A 25,569-nucleotide genomic window follows, 5' to 3' on the forward strand; every position below is an offset into this window, starting at 1 on the left:
CAGTATTGTGTACCGAGGACTGCCATAAATCTAGGTTATCCTCAACAGGCCTTGCTTTGTGATTCTCTGGTGACGGAGTGGCAGTTCTGTTTTGTAAACCTGCCTTGTTTTTGCAGCGTGATGCATTTCCTGAGTAAACTATCCAATCTGATCTCTTAATCTGTTTGGGACATTGAATATAGCTGTATTCTCAATTACCAAAGAAGTCATGACTAAATGCAGTGCTTGTCACAAATGCAGGAAATCCCTAAGCTCTTCAATAACCAACAAGCTACCCCTGAGGTGAAGTCACCATTATAATTTTAAAGCAAGTATAAAGGAAACAAACTACTATTTAATAAAGGTCACCTATTTTATGGTTTGGTATAGAGTCTCACAGCGTGGAAACTGGTCCTTCGGCTCAACTTGCCCATACCAGCCAACATGTCCCGTCTCCACTCGTCCCACCTGCCTGCGTTTGGCTCATATCCCTATAAGCTTGTCCGATCCATGTACCTGTCTGCATGTTTCTTAAACATTGTGATAGTACCTGCCTCAACTACCTCCTCCAGCAGCTAGTTCCATACACCCACTGAGTTACTCCAGCACTCTGTGTATCTTCTGTACCTGTGATGGATCACCTTTCAACTCTCTTCCTCGTATCCTACTCTCCTTCCTCCCTCCCTTCCACCACCCAGCCTCTCCTTCCTTCCCCATTCCCTCCCTATTTACTGAAAAAACATTGTTGGCTACAAATGACTTTCAACTCTTCAGTAAATGTCCTAATGAAAATCTGAAATGTCTTATTGGATTAACCCTGCCCCATATTTACATAAACAATATTTGAATTCTGCCCATCATATCATATCATCATATCATATATATACAGCCGGAAACAGGCCTTTTCGGCCCACCAAGTCCGCGCCGCCCAGCGATCCCCGTACATCATGAATGCAGTGAGAATCATTCTCTGCCATTTGTGCTATTTAAAATATTTATGTAAACAATATCAGTCATGTTGAACACCTTTGATTGGATGTACAGATGCGTAGAATATTCTGCCAACAAAGATTATTTAGAATTTAAGCTGATGGGGAAAATTGCGATTAGATAAACAAATTGAAAATGGATTAAAATTTTTTGTCATGGCAATTGTTCAACATGACATCTATCTCCTAATATACATTTCAATTAACCTAACCAGAATACTGGCATGCGAGAATCTTGAGCAAAATATCAAAGTGCTGGAGGAAATCAGTGGGTCAGGCAGCACCTGCGGAGGGAATGGATAACCGAAGCACCCGGAGATAATTCACGCGGTCACAGGGAGAACATACAAACTCAGTACAGGCTGCACCCAGAGTCAGGATAGAACCCGGGTCTCCAGCGCTGTGAGACAGAATTCTGCTGCTGCACCACAGTACTGCCCTGTTAGGATGGGCTTGATGGGCCAAAGGGCCTCTTTCTATTCCGTATCAGTGCAACGGAGCACAAGGAAGATTTATCAGCTGCAATCCATCTGTAGGTCAAACATGGCATAGTTGGAAGCACCTGAGCCAAAATCCCAATCTTGTTGGAATTTATGTGGTGTAAATAATGATGATTCAGAGTGAAATTATTGGAATTCATTCATTTTCAGCCCATTTTAATCTTAACCTGACCACTTTTACATTTATTTCTACTTTGGTTAAGCTGGGCTTGTGGTTTTGTGTTCCCAGACCTTGTGGTTTTGCATGTAGTGCTCCAGTCAATACAAAGGGGTCATTGGAAGACGAATCCTCTGGCATTTCCAATCCATTGCTCTTGAGAATGTGGGGACTTTTGACTTTACTGAGGGTTTATGAACTTCGGAGCTCTTTCCCTGAGGGCTCTGGACGCTGAGTCATTTTGTGTCTGAGGCCAAGGACAATGCATTTTATGGGAATTGAACTAAAATGCTGGCTCGAAGCTCAGAATTAGTCATGTTATTAATTGGTGCAGCGGGAACAAGGGTCCTGGAGTTTAGAGAGATGGTGTGGAAATGGGGCCGCACTGTCACAGGGAGAACATACAAACTGTATACGGGCAGCACCCATGGTCATGATCAAACACGTGTCTCTGGCGCTGTGAAGCAGCGACTCTACCTCTGTGCCACTGTGCCGCCCCTAAAGGCAACAGTGGACAATGCTTCCAAGTATTTGGCACGGTGGCGCAGCGGTAGAGTTGCTGCCTTACAGCGAATGCAGCGCCGGAGACTCGGGTTCGATCTTGACTACGGGCGCCGTGTGTACGGAGTTTGTACGTTCTCCCCGTGACCTGCGTGGGTTTTCTCCGAGATCTTTGGTTTCCTCCCACACTCCAAAGACGTACAGGTATGTAGGTTAATTGACTGTGTAAAATGTAAAAATTGTCCCTAGTGTGTGTAGGATAGTGTTAATGTGCGGGGATCGCCAGGCGGCGCGGACTCGGTGGGCCGAAGGGCCTGTTTCCTCGCTGTGTCTCTAAATCTAAAAAAAAAATCTGTTTCATTGTGTGAAAAATATTTTGAGATACTATGTAGTCTTGAAACACAATAAGTAAAAGTGGTGGATCTGTGGAACGAGCTGCCATAGGAGGTAGTTGTGGCAGGTACTATTAACATTTAAAGTATACTTGGACAGGTATATGTAGAAATGAGGAATGGTCTGAAGAAGGATCCTGACCCGAAATGTCACTTATCCATGTTCTCCAGAGTTGCTGCTTGACCCGCTGAGTTACTCCAGCACTCTGTGTCATCTTCCAGACAGGTAGATGGATAGGAGAGGTTTAGAGGAACCAAATGCAGGTAAATGGCAAAAGCAGGCAAATTGGACTAGCTTAGATCTTGGTTGGCAGGAAGGAATTGGCCGAAGGGTTTGTTTCCATGCTGTACGACTCTATGATTCTACAAATGGCTTTTGCATACCCCATTGGATAAATTATTAATTTCATTTTCTGGATTCATTCATCATTTATATTTAGACTCTTCAAGATTATGGCCATGTTCAATTCTTCCTGAATGCTCTGATTTTCTTCATGATGTCAATCAATTAATTAATGGAAAGTGCTTTTCTGATTAAAACAAAATTGCAATAACATCAAAATAGGACAGCAAGCAATTTTGCTCAAAGCTTTTTGTTTTTTGTATTTGCAAATTAATGGATTGGAGTTCACCTCAGGTCATCGTAACCAGAAAATGGATTTAATAAATAAGGGCGTGAATCACTTAGTGGTTTCCTTTGCTCAAAGTATATTGATGTAGAATGTGGAACAGTACAGCACAAGTCTAGGTCCTTCGGCCCATAATGCCCATGCCCACCAATATGATTCCAAGCCAAACTAATCTCATCTGCCTGATACTTTTGTCACCATTCCCCACATATTCATGAGCCAATCCAAAAGCTGTTTGGATTGGCACATGAATATAACTATCATCTAACAGGGGCGGCACAGCGTTAGAGTTGCTGCCTTACAGTGCCAGAGACCCAGGTTCAATCCTGACTACGGGTGCTGTCTGTATGAAGTTTGTACATTCTCCCTGTGACCGCCCAAGTTTTCTCTGGGTGCTTCGGTTTCCTCCCACACACCAAGGATGTACAAATTTGTGGGTCAATTGCACAGGTCTTCTGTAAATTGACCCTGGTGTCTAGGATAGAGCTAGTGTACAGGGTGATTGAAGGTCGGTGCGGACTTGGTGCGCCGAAGGGTCTGCACTGTTTCCACAATGTATCTCTAAACTATGTGCTTCTTCCACGACCCCTGACATTCAAAGTTCTCACAATTCTTCAGCCCTAAAATGCCCACACTGACCAACGTGTCCCATCTACACTAGGACTACCTGCCTGCCTCTATCCCTCTCAACCTGTGCTATCCATGCACCTGTTTAAATGTTTCTTAAACATTGCGATAATCCCTCCCTCAACTACCTCCTCTTGCAGCTCGTTCCATACACCCACCACCATTTGTGTGGAAAAAGTGACCCCTCTGATTCCTATCAAATCTTTTTCTCCCTCACCTCAAACCTCTTTCCTCGGGTGTTAACGAAGTGTTAACAGTTTCTCTGCAGAGGTGCTGCTTGACCTTCCTGAGCGTTTCCTGCATGCTATGTTTTCACAATTGTCACCATCCACAGGAATTTACTTTTGTTTCACTGTGCTATATCTAGCTGAATATAGCAAAACAAACCCTTTTGTTTGAATTAATGACTGGGTTGGGTTAGCGGGAGCTGGGCTGAAAGTAACTTACTATATTTGTGAAAAAGTGTCGGTCCTGGAGTGAGATGCTGTGATCAGCAGTACACGGTGTTTTGTACACTTAGCACATTTGCTCAAGGCTTGGAGCAGTTCCCCTTTTAGCTGACTCTTATCTGGCCTCTGAACTCCGGGAGGTTGCTTTGAACACTGGTTAGGTCACAGTTGGAGCACTGCGTTCGGTTCTGGTGGCCTCGGTCTTCGTTGGATCTGAAGGTCTCGGAGGGGGGGAGGGCGCTTCGTGGAATGTGGGATTTTGTCTGGAGAGGCTGAAGTTCTTTTCCTTGAGGAGCGAAGATTGGACAAGATGATGAGTGGTTTAAATAGAGTGCACGGAGGCAAGCTGCACCCAACACTGGACGGCTCAATAACCAAAGGGCACAGATTTAAAACTCTGTGGCAGGTAAGGAAATCTGTGGCTGCAAACTGGTGCAGCTAGTGGAGTTACTGCCTCATGTTTAAAGACCCTGGTGCAATCCTGACCTTGGGTGCTGTCTGTGTGTGGAGTTTGTACATTCTCCCTGTGACTGTGTGTTCTCTCTGGGTGCCCCAGTTAACGTTTAGGTTTATTATTGTCACTTGTTTCAAGGCGCAGTGAAAAGCTTTGTTTTGCATGCTATCCAATCAGACCAGATTGGGCTATTCATCAGTAATAAAATCAAATAGTGGAGCAAAGGGATGATACAGTGTGTAGAATATGGGTTCTCAGTATTGTCATGGACAAAGTCCAATGTCCAATGTCCACAATGGGGTAGAGGTGAATCTGACATTGCCTTGGCTTATGAAAGGACCGTTCAGAAGCTTGACAACAGGGGAAGAGGTTGTTCCTGAGTCTGGTGGTGCACGTTTTCAAGCTTCTGCACCTTCTGCCTGGTGGGAGCAGGGGGAGTGACTGGTGGGATGTCTTTGATTATGTTGGCTATGTTTAGATGTGACGTGTCTCTTGATTATGTTGGATATTTGATTACATTCCTCCCACAACCCAAAGATGTGTGGGTTGGTAGGTAAGTTGCCCCTGGTTTACACGTTGTGTCGGGATGGGGGGGAGTTATCATATCATATATCTACAGCCGGAAACAGGCCTTTTCGGCCCTCCAAGTCCGTGCCGCCCAGTGATCCCCGCACATTAACACTATCCTACACCCACTAGGGACAATTTTTACATTTACCCAGCCAATTAACCTACATACCTGTACGTCTTTGGAGTGTGGGAGGAAACCGAAGATCTCGGAGAAAACCCACGCAGGTCACGGGGAGAACGTACAAACTCCTTACAGTACAGCACCCGTAGTCAGGATCGAACCTGTGTCTCCGGCGCTGCATTCGCTGTAAAGCAGCAACTCTACCGCTGCGCTACCGTGCCGTCCGTTGATGGGGAGAGTGAAATGGGTCAGGCTAGGATTGGTTTCAATGGGTTTCTCTGTAGCTGTGACGTTATATTCTACCCTCTTTCATTTCTCTCTGCACTAGTTGTACTCTTATATGGTTTTGATTGTTTATCATTGTATTTCAGTACACGTGACAATAATAAAACAATAATAACAAATATTGATTCAATGGCCAAGGGGCCTGTTTCCCTGCTATATCTCTCTTTGACTCCAACTTTATTCAGAGTGTGGTTATGATTGGGAACTCACTGTCTGTAGGGGCAATGGAAACAATTAATCGCTGCGTTTGAGAAAGAATTGTATCGGCACTTGCTGGAAAATTTCTCGATCTGAGGGATGGAAGGAGCTTGCATAGATCAATAGGCCGAATGGCCTTCAATTCTGAATGAAACTGTTGACTCCTATAAATATCTTGGAACAAATGGCAGCAGTATGCAGCATGGTGGCGCAGCGTTAGAGTTGCTGTCTTACAGCGCCAGAGACCCAGGTTTGATCCTGACTACAGGTGCTGTCTGGATGGCGTTTGTATGTTCGACCTGTGACTGCATGGTTTTTTCCAGCTGCACCAGTGTCCTCCCACATTCCAAAGATATGCAGGTTCGTAGTTTCATTGGCTTTGGTAAAATTCTCCCTCGTGTGTAGGATAGTGCTAGTGTATGGGGTAGTGTAAGAAAATAACTGCAGATGCTGGTGCAAATCGAAGGTATTTATTCACAAAATGCTGGAGTAACTCAGCGGGTCAGGCAGCATCTCAGGAGAGAAGGAATGGGTGACGTTTCCCTTAGAAGGGTCTCGACCCGAAACGTCACCCATTCCTTCTCTCCTGAGATGCTGCCTGACCCGCTGAGTTACTCCAGCATTTTGTGAATAAATACCTAGTGTATGGGGTGATCGCTGATCGCCATGGACTCGGTGGGCAGAAAGGCCTGTTTCCGCACTGTTTCACTAAACTGAACGAATTCCAGTGATAGTGATTCACTGCCCAGTTTGGTTTTCTGCTCTGCGTGTGTGTGTGTGTGTTTACTGCGAGCCGTCATTGTCCTGTAATCACAGTCTTTGATTACGGATTAAGATCAACACACAGGAAATGCATGCACACATGTTTATTTAAAGCTTTAGGGACCCATATGTTAAATGCATCCAAATGAGAGCATGGATTGAATCCGCTTTCATACGCTTGTCTAATTACTTTTATAATTTATGGGTCGGTGGGCATTACAATCCTATTCATGGAGCCTGATACAGTTTAGACAAGGGGGGGGGGGGGGGGGGGGGGAGAGGGGGTGAGGGAGGGTGAGGGAGGGTGAGGGAGGGTGAGGGAGGGTGAGGGAGGGTGAGGGAGGGTGAGGGAGGGTGAGGGAGGGTGAGGGAGGGTGAGGGAGGATGAGCTTTACAAAATGACTTCCCGGCTAAAATGACAAATTAATGCCGGATGTGTACATTGGTTGCAAACAAGTCAGAGGAGATAATGATAGTGTCATACAGCAAAGAAACAGGCTCCTTCACCGAACTATTCCATGTCGTCCACGATAACCCATCTAAGCTAGTCCCATTTGCCTGCAAAACAAAAAAGACACAAAGTGCTGGAGTATCTCAGCGGGCAGGTAGAATCTCTGGAGAACATGGATAGGTGACACTTTGCATCGGGACCCTTCTTCAGACTCTCAACATCCTGACCCAAAACTTCCTCTGGTTTTTTGATTCCACTACCCTCGGTAAAAGACTGCGTGCATTCACCCCTATCTCGTCCTCTCAAGATCACCCCTTGGCTTCCTGCACTCCACGGAATAAAGTCCGAGTCTTCCCAACCCCTGAAGAAGGAGCCCGACCCGAAATGCCACCCATCCTTTTTCTCCAGAGATGCTGCCTGATCTGCTGAGTTACTCTAGCGCTTTGTGTCTATCCCCTTATCACCTTTCTTGTCAGATTCCAGCATCTGTAGCCTTCGTCTATAGCCTTTTCTTTGACTGGATAGTATGCAAACAAATTTTTCACTAGATCTTGGTACACATGACAATAATAAAGTAAACTAACTCAGCAGATCAGGCAGCATCTTTGCACTGTGATGGCGTTTCCCATTTACAGTTTAACTATGAGATGCAGTATGGAAACAGGCCCCTCAGCCCACTGAGTTCATGCTGACCAGCAATCACCCATTCACATCTGTAGGATCTGTTATCCTGCTTCCTCATCCTCATTTTACAGAGGGCCAATTAACCTAAAAACCCACATGACTTTGGGGTGTGGGAGGAAGCCGGAGCATCCGATTGTAGGTCGCAAGGAGAATGTGTAAACTGCACAGACAATGCCCGAGATCAGGATTAACACTGGGTCTCCAGCGCTGCGAGATGGATGGTCTCGGATGTAATGCTGAGGCTTCACAAGGCCCTGGTCAGACCACATTTGGAGTATTGTGAGCCTTTGGGCCCCATATCTGAGGAAGGATGTGCGGGCATTGGAGAGGGTCTCGAGGAGGTTTACGAGAATGATCCCATTAATCGTTGGGTTAACACACAATGAGCATTTGATGGCACTGGGCCTGTACTTGCTGGAGTTTAGAAGGATGTGGAGGACCTCATTGAAACTTACCAAATAGTGAAAGGCCGGTGGACACTGAGAGATACTGGCCTCAGAGTTGGGGGAAACATTTAATATTCTGAAGAACTAGGGGAATTCTTCCCTGGTGTTCTGGACGATACCTAATCTCCCCATTAACAAGTTTAAAAAAGATTATCTTGTCATAGTTGTGGTGCGGGGACTGACAATTGATGATCACATGGAAAGCATTACATAAGTTGTAAAATTGCTCCAGCATTTGTCTTTTTTGTAAACTAGGATGGGACAGTGGCACAGCGATAGAGTTGTAGCCTTACAGCCCCAGACCCGGGTTCAATCCTGGCGGTAGGTACTGTCTGTACAGAGTTTGTACGTTCTCTCTGAGACCACATGAATTTTCTTTGGGTGCTCTGTTTCCTCCTACAGTCTATTGCAACTTACTGATAGTGAAAGGCCTGGATATAGTGGATATGGAGAGGATGTTTCCACTAGTGGGAGAGTCTAGGACCGGAGGCCATAGCCTCAGAATAAAAGGACGTACCTTTAGTAAGGAGATCAGGAGAACGTTCTTTAGTCAGAGGGTGGTGAATCTGTGGAATTAATTGCCACAGACTGCTGTGGAGGCCAAGTCATTGGGGTTTTTTAAGGTGGAGATTGACAGATTCTTAATTAGTCAGGGTGTCGGGGGTTATGGGGAGAATGGGGTTGAGAGGGAGAGAGAGATCAGCCATGGTTGAATGGTGGAGTAGACTTGATTATGGGTTAATTCTGCTTCTATAACACGAACTTATGAGGCAGCAACTCCACCAGCGGTGCCACTGTGTTACCACCTTGTTCAAAACCGAAAAGGTGGGTTTATAAATCTCAGTCGGGCAACCTCTTAGCTTCCACCGTTGAGTGTTTACAGTGGTCGGGGCCACAGTATGTTCTCATTCACTGCACTGTTTATGCTTGGACATTCTGCGCGCCATAGAATGGTGTTTCATTGTACTGAAGATATGCAGCTCACATCCCCCTCAGCTGCAGTGACCTTTCTGGACTGGAATTTCTGGAGTATGTCCAGTGCTTTGACCAAACCAAATGAATGGCTAAAGTCTGCTGTTGAAAAGACAACAGATGTCTTTAGTGTAACAGTTAACTCTCTGCGGAAGATCAGATTGCTTCCGTTGACTATTTTCTTATGCAGTGACATTTTTAGCACTTATTATTTATCCCTCTGTGGCTGCCTTGAATCCGTTTGCCAAATTATGTTACAACTACATCAGGCAATCATTGATACATTGCGTTCTGATGAATGACGACACTGCGAGTGAATTTTTCCATCTAAACATGGGGCAGCTGGTAGAGCTGCTGCCTCACAGCGCCTGAGACCTGGGTTCGATTCTGACCTCGGCTTCCTCAGGGTGCTCCCGTTTCCTCCCACATCCCAAAGACGTGCAGATTTGTAGATTAATTGGGCTCTGTAAAACTGTAGGGAATGGATGAGAAAGTGGGATAACGTAGAAATAACGTAGATGACCTGTGATGGATGTTTGGCGTGGACTTGGTGGGTCATAGGGCCTGTTTCAATGATAAATCAATCAATCAATCAACTTGCATACCTGTAGTGCCTCGTGCACCCTTAGGATATCCCACCGCTTCCATTCATCAAAGTGATCTATAGGAGGCGCTGCCTCAAAAAGGCAGCCAGTATCTTCAAAGACCCACACTGCCCCGACCATGTTCCCAGTTCCCTCTTACCATTTGGAAGAAGGTATAAGAATCTGAAAACCATGGCTACCAGGTTCAAGAATAGCTTCTTGCCAACAACTATCGGGCTCTTGAACACTGACTGCACAGCGCTAACCTCAACTATGAATTTTGGACTGTCTTTGGCTGCACTAAGGACGTTGAGGCTTTATTTTTGCACCAGTATTTGAGTTAATAGTTTATTGAATTTTTGTCAGTTATATATTATCCAGGTGTATTCTGCTTGCAGTCCTGTTATGCTGCTGCAAGTAAGAATTTCATTTTAGAACACAGTGCTGGAGTAACCCAGCAGGGCAGGCAGCATCTCTGGGGAATATGGATAAGTGACGTTTCGGGTCGAGACCCTTCTTCAGTTTGAACATCCATATTCTCCAGAGCTGCTGCCTCACCTGCTGAGGTGGAAACAGGCCCTTTGGCCCACCAAGCCTGCGCAGGCCTACTATCACCCGTACACTAATTCTATCTACACACTAGGGACAATTTATAATGTACAGAAGCTAATTAACCTGCAAATCTTTGGAGTGTTGGAGGAAACCGGAGCACTCTGAGAAATCCTACAAGCTCACTGGGAGAACGTGCAAACTCTGTACAGATAGCACCCTGGGTCAGGATTGAACCCGGGTCTCTGACGCTGTAAGGCAGCAACTCTACTGCTGTGCCACTGTGCCGCCCCGAATATGTAGTTACGTTAATCGTGTTGGAACAAACGCTGATGCTGTTCCTTGTTCTTTCTGAATTCTTGTGTCCTTGGGTCACACAACCACTTTGTTGCTAAGTTTCAACATTTAACTTTTTCTCTATCCAAAAATAAATTTGCCTTAAATAAATCACAGCCACCGAAATAGAAATGATACGGAAAATCTGAAATAAAAGCGAAAAAAACACTAAATAAATCTCAGTAGGTCAGATTGCATCTGTGGAGAGAAAGACGCTTTACATTAATGAACTAGCAAACGTTAGAGAGAGAATAAAATTCAGCATACAAGTACAAAAGATACAAATACTGTTGGAGCTAGCTATTCCAGTTAAAACAATTGTTAAGATTGAGTTGCTCGGGTTGCCTCCTTACAGCGCCAGAGACCCGGGTTCAATCCTGACTACAGGTGCTGTCCATATGGAGTGTGTACGTTCTCCCTGTGACCGCATGGGTTTGCTCCGGTTTCCTCCAACAATCCAAAGACGTAGGATAAAACTTGTGTACGGGTGATCAAGGGTCGGCGCGGACCCAATGGGCCGAGGGGCCTGTTTCCACACTGCACCTCTAAACTAAAACTAAAAAGTCAAGTCAAGTCAATTTTATTTGTATAGCACATTTAAAAACAACCCACGTTGACCAAAGTGCTGTACATCTGATTAGGTACTAAGGGGAAAAAAAGAAACATACAGTAGCATGCAAACAGTTCACAGCGCCTCCTCAATGAGCCTCAAACGCTAGGGAGTAGAAATAGGTTTTGAGCCTGGACTTAAAGGAGTCGATGGAGGGGGCAGTTCTGATGGGGAGAGGGATGCTGTTCCACAGTCTAGGAGCTGCAACCGCAAAAGCGCGGTCACCCCTGAGCTTAAGCCTAGACCGCGGGATAGTGAGTAGCCCCAAGTCGGCCGACCTGAGGGTCCTGGAGTTAGAGAGGGGGGGTTAGAAGATTTTTGATGTAGGGGGGGGAATGTCCATTTAGGGCTTTATACGTGAATAGGATAAAAAGATAAAGTATAAAGAGTAAAACATAGAGTGCAAGTCTGATGAAGTCCGATTAAAGATGGTTCAAAGATCTCCACGGACGTGGGTGGAAGGTCAGGACCTTTCTCTGGCTGGTGAGAGGGCCGTTCAGTTGCCTGATAACAGCTGGGAAGAAACTGTCCCAGAATCTGTAGGTATGGCTTCATGGGAATTTTTAAATCAACGCATTGCTTAACTGTGGTGATGGATTGACACCACGAGATAGGACACAGGCCCTGAAATAGGTCATGACCTCCCGTTAACAGAGAGTGCAATGCGTTCTGGCTTTGACTTGACATATTTCATTCTGCAGATGAAAGCAAACCGTGCAGTTTGCTGAGTGTCGCTAATGCAAATCAAAACTATAAACGATGCATCCTGCGGCAAAAAAAAAAAGGATCGGCAAGGGATGCCAACTTTGTTTTATTGAAAAGGAGGAAAGAAAGAGAGAGGAATTTGGGTCAGTCCAGTGAAGTCAGCAATGTTCTGTGAAATGGTAGGATGGTGCTATAAATCAACGTCTGTGATACCCAAAGGTTTTAATCCTGAATCATCAAGCAGTGAGAAGAAGGATGACAGCACAGTCTTGGCTGATTTTCCATTTCAGTAAGGAGTCGTCACCAACAATAAGCTGCCCAGATTTATTTTTCAACCACAGACTAGGGTGCTGCTGAAAGTTGTCCAAAATCAAATTAACTAACTTGGGAACGAAAACACAAACGGGCACGACTTCCAAATTAATAAATGAGTTTTCATTTTGTTAATATTTTGTTTCCTTTGTTGAGGAGGGAGAATGAGGTGGGGTGGTGTTTTTGCATGGAATCAGATCGTCGCAGAGTAAGAAAGCACAGTAGAGCCCCTTCGGCCCATCGGGTCCGCACTGACCATCAACAGATTTTCTTAACGCCAACGCCACCTTAATCCTTGAGCAAAACACAATATTTAGTTCAGAGATACAGTGGAAACAGGCCCACCGACTCCATGCTGACCATCGATCACTAGTTCTATGATACCCCACTTTTGCATCCTAAACACAAGGGGCAATTTTACAAGAAGCCAGTTAACCTACAAACCCGCATGTCTTTGGGATGTGGGCGGAAACCAGAGCACCCGGAGCAAAAAAATATACATGGTCCCAGGGAGAAAGGACAAAACTCCGCACAGACAGCACCCGAGGTCAGGATTGAACCTGGGTCTCTGGCGCTGCGAGGCGGCAGGTCTACCAGCTGCACCTCTTTGCCGCCCTTGTTATTATCGGAAACTGAAATGTTCCTATCTTGAATGTTTCCGATTCTGCTGAATTGTTTAGCAGTCTCCAGGAAACAGAGAAGGGCGTGGGGAAGGTTCTCGGCTATCTGTCATTTGGTAAACATATAGGAAAGTGGGGTCAGCCGAGAGTCCATGAACAGCCAGAAGGGGGATTTTTTGATTTTTGCTGACAAAAGTTCAAAGCTAGCATTCATTACCCATAAAAAGAGACTGGAAGTGCTGGAGTAATTCAGCAGGTCAGGCAGCATCTCTGCAGAATATGGATAGGTGACCTTTTGTCCAGCACTTTCTGTCTTTTCATCTCTGGCCTTAGTCCAACCATCTGCCAATCAACACTCCCCCCCCCCCCACCCCTCACCCCTCACCTGTATCAACCTAAAGCCTGCCAGGCTTTGCCCTCCTCTCTTCCAGCTTGCCCTCCTCTCCTCTCTTCCAGCTTTCTTGTGTGACCCCGTCCTTCCCCCCCCCCCCCCCCCCCCCAACAGGATTCTGATCCAAAACATCATCTTCTCCAGAGATGCTGTCGGAGCCACTGAGTTACTCCAACACTTTGTGTCTTTCTGCGCCAGAAACCCGGGTTCAATCCTGACTCCAGATGCTGTCTGTGTGGAGTTTGCATGTTCTCCCTGTGACTGCGTGGATTTCCTCCGGGTGCTCCGGTTTCCTCCCACATTCCAAAGATGTGCAGGTCTGGTTAATATGTCTCTGTAAATTGCCCCAAGTGGGCAGGTAGTGGATGTGAAAGTGGGATAACATAGAACAAGTATGAATGGGTCATCGAAGGTCGGTATGGACTCAGTGGATTGAGGGGCCTGTATCTCTAAACTAAGCTAAATGCTGCCTAACTTGCAATTACTCCAGCAATTTATTTTCTGCTCAATGTTTCAGCATTTGCAGCCTCTTGTGTCTCCAATACTCACGACCTGTCCCTTCAATGATCAACACAAAATATGGGTCAATCATAAACACTTTGGAACTTAATTCTGCCCAACTTCTCACTTTAAAGGGAAATACAGTACAATACAATATATCTTTATTGTCATTGTACAGGGGTACAACGAGATTGGGAATGCGCCTCCCATACGATGCAATAAATTAATTAGCTAGTCAGTATTAATTTAAACAACCCAATGAAACAAATTAGAACGAAGTGCAAGTAGATCTGTGCTGGTTCACTGTGCGATGTGACCATCCGGCTCAGCAGGATGGGCCAAATGCAAGGTCGGAATGGGCAAGTCGGGCTGAAGGGCCTGTTTCCGTGCACTATGACTGACTCCCAGAAGTACTCTGAATTAAACTGCTGTCCATGTATACCTTGGCCTAAGGGGTATGAATCGAACAACTAAACTCTCCCTGTCAGCAATGATTGGAGAATTGGGGTCCTTCCCGAGTTTATGGAAGGACCAATCAGAAGCCTGATAACAAGGGAGAAAAAGCTGTTCTTGAGTCTGGTGGTGCGTGCTTTCAAGCTTCTGTACCTTCTGGCTGATGGGAGCAGGGAGAAGGAGAAATGACCGGGGTCGAAATGGCCTTTGATTTAGATTGGCTGCTTTCCGGAGGCAATGTGAAGTGTAGATGGAATCAATAGTGAGGATATTCTCAAAATGCTGGAGTAACTCAGAGGGACAGGCAGCATCTCTGGAGAGAAGGAATGGGTGACGTTTCGGGTTGAGATCCTCCTTCAGACGGTCTTCTCAACCCGAAACGTCACGCATTCTCTCTCCAGAGATGCTGCCTGCCACACTGAGTTACTCCAGCATTTTGTGTCTATCATTGATTTAAACCAGCATCTACAGTTCTTTCCTGCACATTTTGTCAATGGTGGGGAATCTGGTCTCTGTGATGGACAGGGCTGCAACCACAACTTTCTGTCATTTCTTGCAGCGGGCACCTTCCTTGTTCCTCTCCTTGCCCGTCCACCGTTACCCCGGCAGCGCCTATCGCAGCCGAGCTTGAAGGCTCGGGAGGCCAAACCCCGGTTCCCTCTCCTCTCCCACCAGCCTAGCTTGTCGCGTCCGTCGTCACCAGCTCCATCCTCCTGGTCTCGGGCTCTTCGGGGGAGGAGCAGGGACCGTCTAGGCGGCCTCCCCCCCTCCCCCCCACCCCCCCACCCACGGGTGTTGCGTCTGGCCACAGGGAACGAACACGGGCCGGTCGGGCGGCTTCCTCCCTGCAGGTCGTGGTCCGCCGGGTGTGTTGGTGCTTTTACAGTCGCATTGCTTTGCACTGGAGCTTATCTCTGCAGTGGTCACACATCATTAGCTGATCCAGATGGGATTAGCTTGAGTATTAATGGTGGGAACGAGCAATGGTGGTTGGTCCGTAGCTTATTTCGAGCGACTGTGATTACATAAGGCACTGTGCAGATAAGCTGTGCCTGACCCTGTGCGAATATTATCTGGCTGGTAGTTTCCTTGCCAGCTTGTTTCTGTGTTATTTACTAATTTTGATCTGGCACTGTGCTGCAGAGTGTAGATGCTGCCTTGTTTTGTTTAACAAATCCACTATTTGATGCATTTAGTCTGACGTTTCAGCCGTTGAATGAATTAATCAAAATTCATAATTTTTAAAAGTGGATTAAAATAATTGGAAGGCACACAGATCTTTAAGGTGGCACAGTGGTAGAGTTCCTGCCTCTGAGCCAGAAACCTGGGTTTGATCCAAACCACGGGTGCTGTCTGTGTGGAGTTTGGATGTTCTCCTTGTGACCACGTGGGTTTCCTCCGGTTCCCCCCCCCCCCCCCCCCCCCCCCACCACACTCCAAAGACATACAGGTTTATACGTAGGTTAATTGGCTTCTGTTACTTGTTCCTAGGGTGCAGGATAGTGCTAGAGTATGGGGTGATCACTGATCTGCATGGACTCGTTGGCTCGTAGGGCCTTTTTCTGTGCTGTGTCTAAAGTCTAAAGGTAGACAGACACAAAAAGCTGGTCTGAAGGGTCTCGACCCGAAACGTCACCTATTCCTTCTCTCCAGAGATGCTGCCTGCACTGCTGAGTTACTCCAGCTTTTTGTGTCTATCTTTGGTTTAAACCCACATCTGCAGTTCCTTCTTACACATAAAGTCTAAAGGTATTTGGAAGTGCTATCGGTTTACTGAGTGTGAGTCCAAGGTGGGAAATGCTCGGACTTGTGGTTTGTTAAGTGAATAATTTCTGAAAGGGATTTTCTTGCTTTTTAAGGGGTGGCACAGTGGCACAACTGGTAGAACTGTTGCCACACAGCGCCAGAGAGAGATTCAGTCATGACTATGGGTGCTGTCTATGCGGAGTTTGTACGTCCTCCATGTGACCAAGTGGGTTTTGTCCAGATTCCCCTCATTGCAGAGATGTGCACGTCTGTCGCCATGCTCCGATAAGGTTGTTGAACACTACACAACACTGACCTTGACTATGAATTATGGCCTGCTTTAGGTTGAACCAAGGGCTTTGGTTTTTTTTTCAGTAGTATTGGGATTATCGTTATTATATTTTGTTCATTATATTATCTACGTGTATTGTGTTTACAGGCCTGTTATGCTGCTTCAACTAAATAGTTATAGAGTCCTACAGCATGGAAACAGGCCCTTCGGCCCAATTTGTCCATGCTGACCACGAAGCCCCATCTGCACTAGTCCCACCTGCCCACGTTTGGCCCATATCCCACTAAACCTTTCTGATCCATGTACCTACCCAAATATATTTTAAATGTTGTTTAACCTCTACCCCCTCTAGCAGCTCATTTCATATACCCAGCACCTTCTGTGTGTGGGGGGAATGTGCCTGTCAGGTTCCTGATGAATCTTTCTCATGTCATTTAAAAAAACAAAGATATTTATTGTTCCTTTGTCACTTCATGTGACAATTAAACACTTTTGACTCCCTTTTCTCTCTGAAGTTGGGCTACCAAAAGTAAAGCTGATTTACGTTAATTTACGTTACCCTGCCCAATAAATCGTGCCCACAGACAAAACGTCACCGGGCTCACACAGGGTTATTTGTGCAAGATAATAGACAATAGGCGCAGGAGGAGGCCATTCGGTCCTTCGAGTCAGCACCACCATTCAATGTGATCATGTCTGATCATTCTCAATCCCATTTCTGCCTTCTCCCCCTATGAACTATGACAATAGACAATAGACAATAGGTGCAGGAGTAGGCCATTCAGCCCTTCGAGCCAGCACCGCCATTCAATGCGATCATGGCTGATCACTCTCAATCAGTACCCCGTTCCTGCCTTCTCCCCATACCCCCTCACTCCGCTATCCTTAAGAGCTCTATCCAGCTCTCTCTTGAAAGCATCCAACGAACTGGCCTCCACTGCCTTCTGAGGCAGAGAATTCCACACCTTCACCACTCTCTGACTGAAAAAGTTCTTCCTCATCTCCGTTCTAAATGGCCTACCCCTTATTCTTAAACTGTGGCCCCTTGTTCTGGACTCCCCCAACATTGGGAACATGTTTCCTGCCTCTAATGTGTCCAATCCCCTAATTATCTTATATGTTTCAATAAGATCCCCCCTCATCCTTCTAAATTCCAGTGTATACAAGCCCAATCGCTCCAGCCTTTCAACATACGACAGTCCCGCCATTCCGGGAATTAACCTAGTGAACCTACGCTGCACGCCCTCCATAGCAAGAATATCCTTCCTCAAATTTGGAGACCAAAACTGCACGCAGTACTCCAGGTGCGGTCTCACCAGGGCTGCTTTAGGTTGAACCAAGGGCTTTGTTTTTTTTTAGTAGTATTGGGATTATCGTTGACTCCGCTATCCTTAAGAGCTCCACCTAGAAAAATGCAGTGGGTGGGGGAAGCTGAACGCAACCTTGATCCCCGACACTGAGAGCAGCACAGTTTGCAAGGCGATTACAGGGAGGGAGTTACCTGGACGTTTTTGCTCTGACTGTGGATAATGTCACTCATTGCAGCCCCTTGTGTTTCATTGTACAGCAGGAACTTAATGGACAAGCCAAGGAACTCTGCCCACGACTCTGCTGCATGAAGAAGAGCCCTCATGGCTATGGATTTAACCTTCACAGTGAGAAAGCAAAGCCTGGACAGTACATCCGATCCATCGATCCAGACTCCAGTGCAGCTAAGGCTGGCTTACGCCCACAGGACAGAGTTGTGGAGGTAACACACACAATTGTTTCCCATTGATCAAAATCAACTGTGTTTTTAGCCTTGAAGCTGTGCCCTGCATTCTTTCACTCTCCCACCCCAGGGAAAAAGATTCTGACTGTCTACCTTATCTATGCCCCTCATAATTTCCTCCTGTACTCTTTGTAAACTTGCCTTTTGTTCTGCTAGTCTTTCCTATCGATGTAATTCAAACCTTTTTGTCTGTTGCCCTTTATTACTCTGGCATGATTAATTTCAGTTTAGCCCATTGTTATGTGTACTGAGGTACAGTGAAAAGCTTTTGTTTGCTAACCAGTCAGCGGAAAGACTATACGTGATTATAATTGAGTCATCCGCAGTGTACAGATACCAAATGGCTTAATTCTGCTCCTGTATCTTATGAACTTTTGAAGAACTTGAGAAGCAGAAGTGGGAGTCGGGTCTTTGCTTCCATCCATCATTCAGTTGACCCTGTCAGGAGGCCACTTCCATGGATGTTCTCCAGAGCCACGCCATGAAAGTCAATCAATCTCGGCTTAAGTGCATTCAACGTCAGGGCTCCCTGAGGAGGAGAATTCCAAAGATTCACGGCTTTGCAGCGCCAGGCTTCCCAACCTCCGGTGCTCCCCTGTGTGGAGATTCTTCCTGTGGCCATTTTCTCCTCTTGATGCTTGGCTTTCCTTCTGCTTCCCAAAGATGGGGGCAGATTGGTAGGACAATTGGCGGCTGTAAATTGCTCCACGTGCATCGGCTGGTGGTAGAATGGAGAATGGAGCTGACAGGAATGTAGAGAGAATAGATCGCTGGGTATATTGGTTGGTGAATGGCATTGGATTCTGGGCTGGCACTGTGTTGATGGGCTGAATGGCAGGTTAATTGGACAGTTTGCACGTTCTCTTAGTGTCTGCATTCCAAAGACGTGCAGGTTTGTAAGTTAATTGGCATTTTTCCCTAATGTAAATTTTTCCTAATTTGTAGGATCGAACTAGTGTACAGGTGGAAGCTGTTTGGTGTGGACTCGATGGGCTTGTTTCTGCACTGTATCTCTAAACTGGACTAAGTTGGGACCTTGTTGCTGTTGGGGGAGAATAATGCCTCCATCTTCTGTCTGTCTGCAGGTGAACGGTGTTAACATTGAAGGGAAGAAACACAGCGAGGTTGTGGCTTGTATCAAGGCCAGTGAAGAGGAAGCCAGACTGCTAGTGGTGGATCTAGAGACTGACCAATACTTCAAGAAACTGGGAATAACTCCAACCGAATCGCATCTGAAAGGTGAGAGTTGGCATTGATTGGGTTTGGTGTTGTACGGAGGAAGTGACAGGCCCTGAGCTTCATGATATAATTTGATTTCCTCTACCGCAGACACCACCTCATTCTCCCACAGCTCCTGATAGTCACACAGGCCCCTCGGCCCATCTTACCTATGCCAACCAACGTGCCCCATCTGAAGAAGGGTCTCGACTCAAAACGTCATGTATTCCTTTTCTCCAGAGATGCTGCTGAACCCGCTGTTACTCCAGCATTTTGTGTCGATCTTCTGCCCCATCTCTACTGATCCCACCTGCCTGTTTTTGGTCCGTAGCACTCAAACGTTGTAATGGTACCTGCCGGGTGACCACGGGGTGGCGCCAGCAATGGCTGCCTCGCCAACAGTCTGTCTGTCCCTTCCTTCTTTGTGTTTTAATAGTATGTGATCATTTGTATGTTTTTAGTGTTCTTTAGCTTGTTTTATGTGGGGTTGGGGGGAAACTTTTTCTAAGCTCCTACCTCAATGGAGATGCGATTTTTTTTTTTCCCCCTTTTTTTCTGTATCATATCTCCATCTGCTCTGCGGCCTAACATCGAGGAGTTGGCGGCCTTTGCTGGAGACCGACTTTTGAGAGCTCCGGGACTTTAACATCGCGGAGCCCGCGATCCCTTTGCCTGGGATAGACCTCGGAGCTCCAACCATGGGTGCTTGCGGACTTAACATCACGGAGCTCGTGGTCTCTGGTCAGAGACCGACCGGGAACTCCAAGCCACGGGAGCTTCGAGCGCCCCGACGCAGGAGCCTCGACCGCCCCGACATGGGAAACTTTTAAAAAATCTCTTACCTCGACGGAGATGCGTTTTTTTTTTGTTTTGTTGTTCCCGTATCGTATCTCCGTCTGCGCTGCGGCCTAACATCGAGGAGCTGGCGGCCTCTTGCTGGGAATCGACCCCTGAGCGCCAACCGTGGGAGCCTGCGGACATAACATCGTGGAGCTGGCGGTCCCTGTCAGGGATCGACTTCGGGAGCTCCAGGCCACAGGAGCTTCGACTGCCCCAACCGCGGGAGAATAAAGAGGACGAGGATTGAACTTTTTTGCCTTCCTTCACTGTGAGGAACATGGGGAATCCGCTGTGGTGGATGTTTATATTAACTTTGATGTAGTTGTGTGCGTCTTGTTGCTTTTTTGTTCGTAAGGCTATATGGCATTTCGCATATCACTGTACCTTAATTGGTATATGTGACAATAAGAGACCTTTGAAACCTTTGCCGCAACCATCACCTCATGTTCTTAAACTCTAGGAGCAGAATTAGGCCATTTGGCCCATCAAGCCTACTCCATTCAATCATGGCTCATCTATCTTTCCCTCTCTACTCCATTCTCCTGCCTTCTCCCCTTAACCCCTGACACCCATACTAATCCTCACTCCTTACTGTGGTTCTCGAATTTTCCTTACTCTGGGCAAAAAAACGATGCATTCAACCCATCTATTCCTCTCATGATCTTGGACACGTCTAAGATCATCACCCCCTAATCCTCCGGCCCCCCAAATAATAAAGTCCTTGCCTTCCCGACCTCTCCCTGTAGCTCAGGCTCTCAAGTCCTGGCAACATCCTAGTCAATCTTTGGCCAATGCAATTTTGGGGTTTCATTGAGGAGCAGCTTTAGTGGAGCTGCCTCTGAACCTTGTAAAATGGTTCAATGGTACTCTATTGTCAGCATGGTGAAATTCTTCTGCACAACCAACAAATGCACAAATGCAACCAACAAAAGAAAAAGTCCAAAGTCCAGTCCACATACTGGGAATACTGGAGCGCCCCCAATCCAGGTAATCCTGATGGTTGATTTGATGGGCCGAAAGGCCTGTTCCCCTGCTGTTTCTCGCTCTGATTCTCTGATTCTCTGATTCTCTAATTGAATTTACTGTTTCGGAGCATATCTGCAATCAATACATTTACGTTGTGACCTTTGGTGGCAAAGAGTAAAATTAGATTATCCTAAATCTCGTCAGAACTCTCAGCACGTGGCCCGCCTGAGATACTGAGACCTTGTTCATCCTGTAGTGAGTTTTCCCAGAGATGAAACGATGAGTCGATCCCAACACTGGCACCACATTTATCAAAACTTTCTTGAAAGAATCAAAGCTCAGACTTTAGTTTAGTTTCTAGATGCATTGTGGAAACAGGCCCTTCGACCCTTTGAGTCTGCGCCACCCACACCGATCACCTGTACACCAAGGACAAGTTACAGAAGCCAATCAACCTATAAACCCGCACATCTTTGGAATGTGGGAGGGTACTGGAGCACCCGGATTAAACCCATGTGGTCACTGGGAGAACGTGCAAACTCCGCATAGGCATCACTCGTGGTTGGGATTGAACCCAGGTCTCTAGTGCTGGGAGGTAGACCATGTTTTGTACACAAATGCAGTTGGAGAGTTAACGTTACAAGCCAAGTGATTTGTGTTGCTCCCATCTTAGTGCTCATCTTAAGCTTATTTACTCTGTGACAGCATTGAAACTAGCGTGCATTCAGTATGTGTAGCGACTTAGTGTTAGTTGCAGGTCATCGAACCACACGGAGCCTTTAGTAAAAGCTCCCCCCTCTCTCCCTCCCCCCCCCCCCCCCCCCCCCATCAAGAGACCTGATTAAGAGGAGCTAGGGATTTATGTAAATCTAGAAGGCCAGTGCAAGTGAGGCAAGTCAGCTGTACTGTTTGCTAGTCGCTTTAGCCGGCTCTAATAGAAGGCTGTTTCCACAACAATGTCAGCACTCAGTGCTGCAAGACTGTTCGTTTGTTTGATCTAATGTTTCACACTACCAGGGTGGCACAGCTGGTAGAACTGCTGCCTCACGGCAACAGAGACCTGGGTTCAGTCCTGACCTCGGGTGTGTGGAGTTTGCACGTTCTCCCACATCCCAAAGATGTGGGTTAATTGGCTCTCTGTAAATTGCCCCTCGAGTGTCAGAAATGGGATAACAGAACCAGTGTGAATGGATGATTGCCTGTTGGCGTGGACTCAGTGGATTGAAGGGCCTGGTTCCAAGCTGAATCTGGAAACCAAATTAAACTAAGCAACTTCATCCAAGACTGCAGGAAATTGCAGAGAATTGTGGACGCAGCCCAGACCATCACACAAACCAACCTCCATTCCTTTGACTCCAACTACACCTCGCACTGCCTCGGCAAGGCCGCCAGCATAATCAAGGACCAGTCTCGCCCCAGACACGTCATCTTCTCCCCTTTCCCATCAGGCATGAGGTACACAAGTGTGAAAAAGCACACCTCCAGATTCAGGGACAGTTTCCTCCCAGCTGTTATCAGGCAACTGGACCATTCTATCAACAACTAGAGAGGGGCCCTGACCTCCCATCAACCTCACTGGAGACCATCAGGCTTTCAATCTTTAATTGAAATTTACTGGGCTTGCACTAAACGTTATTCCCTTTATCCTGCATCTGTACACTGTGAACGGCTCGGTTGTAATCTTGGATAGACTGGAGAGCATGCAAAAAAAGATTTCCGCTGTACCTCGGTACACGTAACAATAAACTAATCTAGATCATAGGTATCATAAAATGCTGGAGTAACTCAGCAGGTCAGGCAGCATCCAGGAGAGAAGGAATGGGTGACGTTTTGGGTCGAGACCCTTCTTCAGACTGAATCATACTTCAATTCCCATTGTTTGGGATTTATTCTATTCAATGTCATGACCTGGAGGGTGGCTCAGTGGCGCAGCTGTTAGAGCTGCTCCAGTGACTCGTGTCCGACTCTGACCTCTGCTGCTGCCTGTGTGGAGTTTGCACGTTCTCTGTGACTGTGTGGGTGCTCTCTTTTAGATTTTTTTTAGATTTAGAGATACAGCGCGGAAACAGGCCCTTCGGCCCACCGAGTCCGCGCCGCCCAGTGATCCCCGCACACTAACACTATCCTACACACACTAGGGACAACTTTTACATTTACCCAGTCAATTAACCTACATACCTGTACGTCTTTGGAGTGTGGGAGGAAACCGAAGATCTCGGAGAAAACCCACGCAGGTCACGGGGAGAACGTACAAACTCCGTACAGACGGCGCCCGTAGTCAGGATCGAATCTGAGTCTCTGGTGCTGCATTCGCTGTGAGGCAGCAACTCTACCGCTGCGCCACCGTGCCGCCCTCTCGTTTCTCTCCTTACCCCAAAGAGGTGTAGATGAGTAGGTTAAAAGGCCACTGATAATTGACCCAAGTGTGGAGGTGTGTGGTAGAATCTGGTAGGGTGTTGATGGACTGGAGGGCAAAACAAAATGCGATTAGCTTAAATAGGTGCATGATGGTCAGCATGGCCTCGGTGGGCCGAATGGCCTGTTTCCATTTTCTATAATAGGCTAGAATTCAATTTTGTTAGCTAAGTTTTACCCATTTCCCACTGAAGATAAAGAAGATGCATTTTGATCTGATCTCCAGGTTGTTGATTGAATACTATAATTACCATATAATACCATAGAGCCACTATAATTTACGCTGCCAAGAGTTCACTGGTGTCACTGCACTTGTTTAGTAATATTTTCGGCACCTCCCTTTTTATATATCGGCACCTCAACAACAAAATAATGATTCGGAGACGTATTGCATTTAGTTTAGCATTTAGCACTTAGCGACACAGCATGGAAACAGGCCCTTCAGCCCATCAGGTGCATGCCGACCGTCGATCACCCGTTCACACTAGTTCTATGTTATCCCACTTTCTCATCCACTCCCGACATGCTAGGGGTCAATTTACAGAGGCCAATTAACCTACAAACCTGCACGTCTTTGGATTGTGGGAGGAAACCGGATCACCCGGAGGAAACTTGCGCGGTCACAGGGAGAACGTGCAAACTCCACGCAGACAGCACCCAAGGTCAGGATCGAGCCTGAGTCTCTGATGCTGTGAGGCAGCTGCTCCTGTGACATTTTGGACAAAGTTTGCAACGTTACTGAAATGTTTTAAAATGTTTTCATCTTACTTTAGCGTTGTTTTTTTTTTTAGGGTTTTCGCAGCCGCTTGCAAATGGATCTCCGCGGACACAGGTGAGTCAATGACAGGTGTTTGCTCCTGATGGTGGAGACATTCCAGTTCTATAACTTTCTTGGGAAATTGTCGCTGGCAAATACTTCTGCAGTTCTGGATCTCAACCCAAAACATCACCTATTCCTTTTCTCCAGAGATGTTGCCTGACCCGCTGAGTTGCTGACGCATTTTGTGTCTATCTTCAGTGTAAACCAGCAATTGAAGTTCCTCCTTACATATAAATTCTAATACCTGCAGATTAGATTATTTGGGCAAAGAATACAGGAGCTTTGTAGCGGTGCACAGTTCACAGATCCCGAGGTATGGGCCTCAGGGTAGCTCTGGGCTACTGTTGCTGCCTTACAGCGCCAGAGACCCGGGTTTGATCCTGACTACAGGTGCTGTCTGTACAAGTCAAGTCAAGTCAAGTCAATTTTATTTGTATAGCACATTTAAAAACAACCCACGTTGACCAAAGTGCTGTACATCTGATTAGGTACTAAGGGAAAAATGAAACATACAGTAGCACGCAAACATAACAGCACATACAAAACAGTTCACAGCGCCTCCTCAATGAGCCTCAAACGCTAGGGAGTAGAAATAGGTTTTGAGCCTGAAAGGAGTCGATGGAGGGGGCAGTTCTGATGGGGAGAGGGATGCTGTTCTACAGTCTAGGAGCTGCAAAAGCACGGTCACCCCTGAGCTTAAGCCTAGACTGCGGGATAGTGACTAGCATCCAAGTCGGCCGACCTGAGGGACCTGGAGTTAGAGAGGTGGGTTAGAAGATTTTTGATGTGGGGGGGGGGGAATGTCCATTTAGGGCTTTATATGTGAATAGGAGGAGCTTGAAGTTGATTCTGTACCGTACAGGGAGCCAGTGGAGAGAGGCCAGAATCGGCGTGATGTGGTCCCTTTTACGGGTACCCGTCAGGAGTCTCGCTGCGGCGTTTTGGACCAATTGCAGGCGGGACAGGGAAGATTGGCTGATCCCAGTGTATAGGGAGTTGCAGTAGTCTAGGCGGGAGGAAATGAAAGCGTGAATGATTTTTTCAGTGTCGTCGAATTGGAGGAAAGGTTTGATTTTAGCTATGGTTCGAAGTTGGATGAAGCTGGCTTTTACCACAGCGTTGACTTGCTTGTCAAATTTTAATGCAGAGTCAAATATCACGCCGAGGTTTTTGACATGCGGTTTGACTAGGCAGGATAGGCTTCCAAGACTGCCTGTTATCGATTTGATGGAGTCGGGTGTGCCGAATAGGATGACCTCAGCTTGCTCTCGTTT

At 46.6% G+C, this 25,569-nt stretch overlaps 1 protein-coding gene across 3 annotated transcripts in view; it reads left to right on the plus strand.

Moving 5' to 3' along the window:
- nherf2 (NHERF family PDZ scaffold protein 2) overlaps positions 1–25,569 on the plus strand; it is a 94,108-nt gene that overhangs the window by 60,478 nt on the left and 8,061 nt on the right. For 2 of the 3 annotated variants that reach the window (XM_078418109.1, XM_078418110.1), the window contains 3 exons: positions 17,833–18,015; positions 19,122–19,275; positions 24,267–24,307. In XM_078418109.1, the coding sequence (XP_078274235.1) occupies positions 17,833–18,015; positions 19,122–19,275; positions 24,267–24,307 (378 nt within the window). The remainder of the gene's footprint in view (positions 1–17,832; positions 18,016–19,121; positions 19,276–24,266; positions 24,308–25,569) is intronic. The other variant, XM_078418112.1, reaches the window with a different exon arrangement.

The sequence above is a fragment of the Rhinoraja longicauda genome, chromosome 21, assembly GCF_053455715.1.
Source record: "Rhinoraja longicauda isolate Sanriku21f chromosome 21, sRhiLon1.1, whole genome shotgun sequence".
Taxonomy (NCBI): Eukaryota; Metazoa; Chordata; class Chondrichthyes; order Rajiformes; family Arhynchobatidae; genus Rhinoraja; species Rhinoraja longicauda.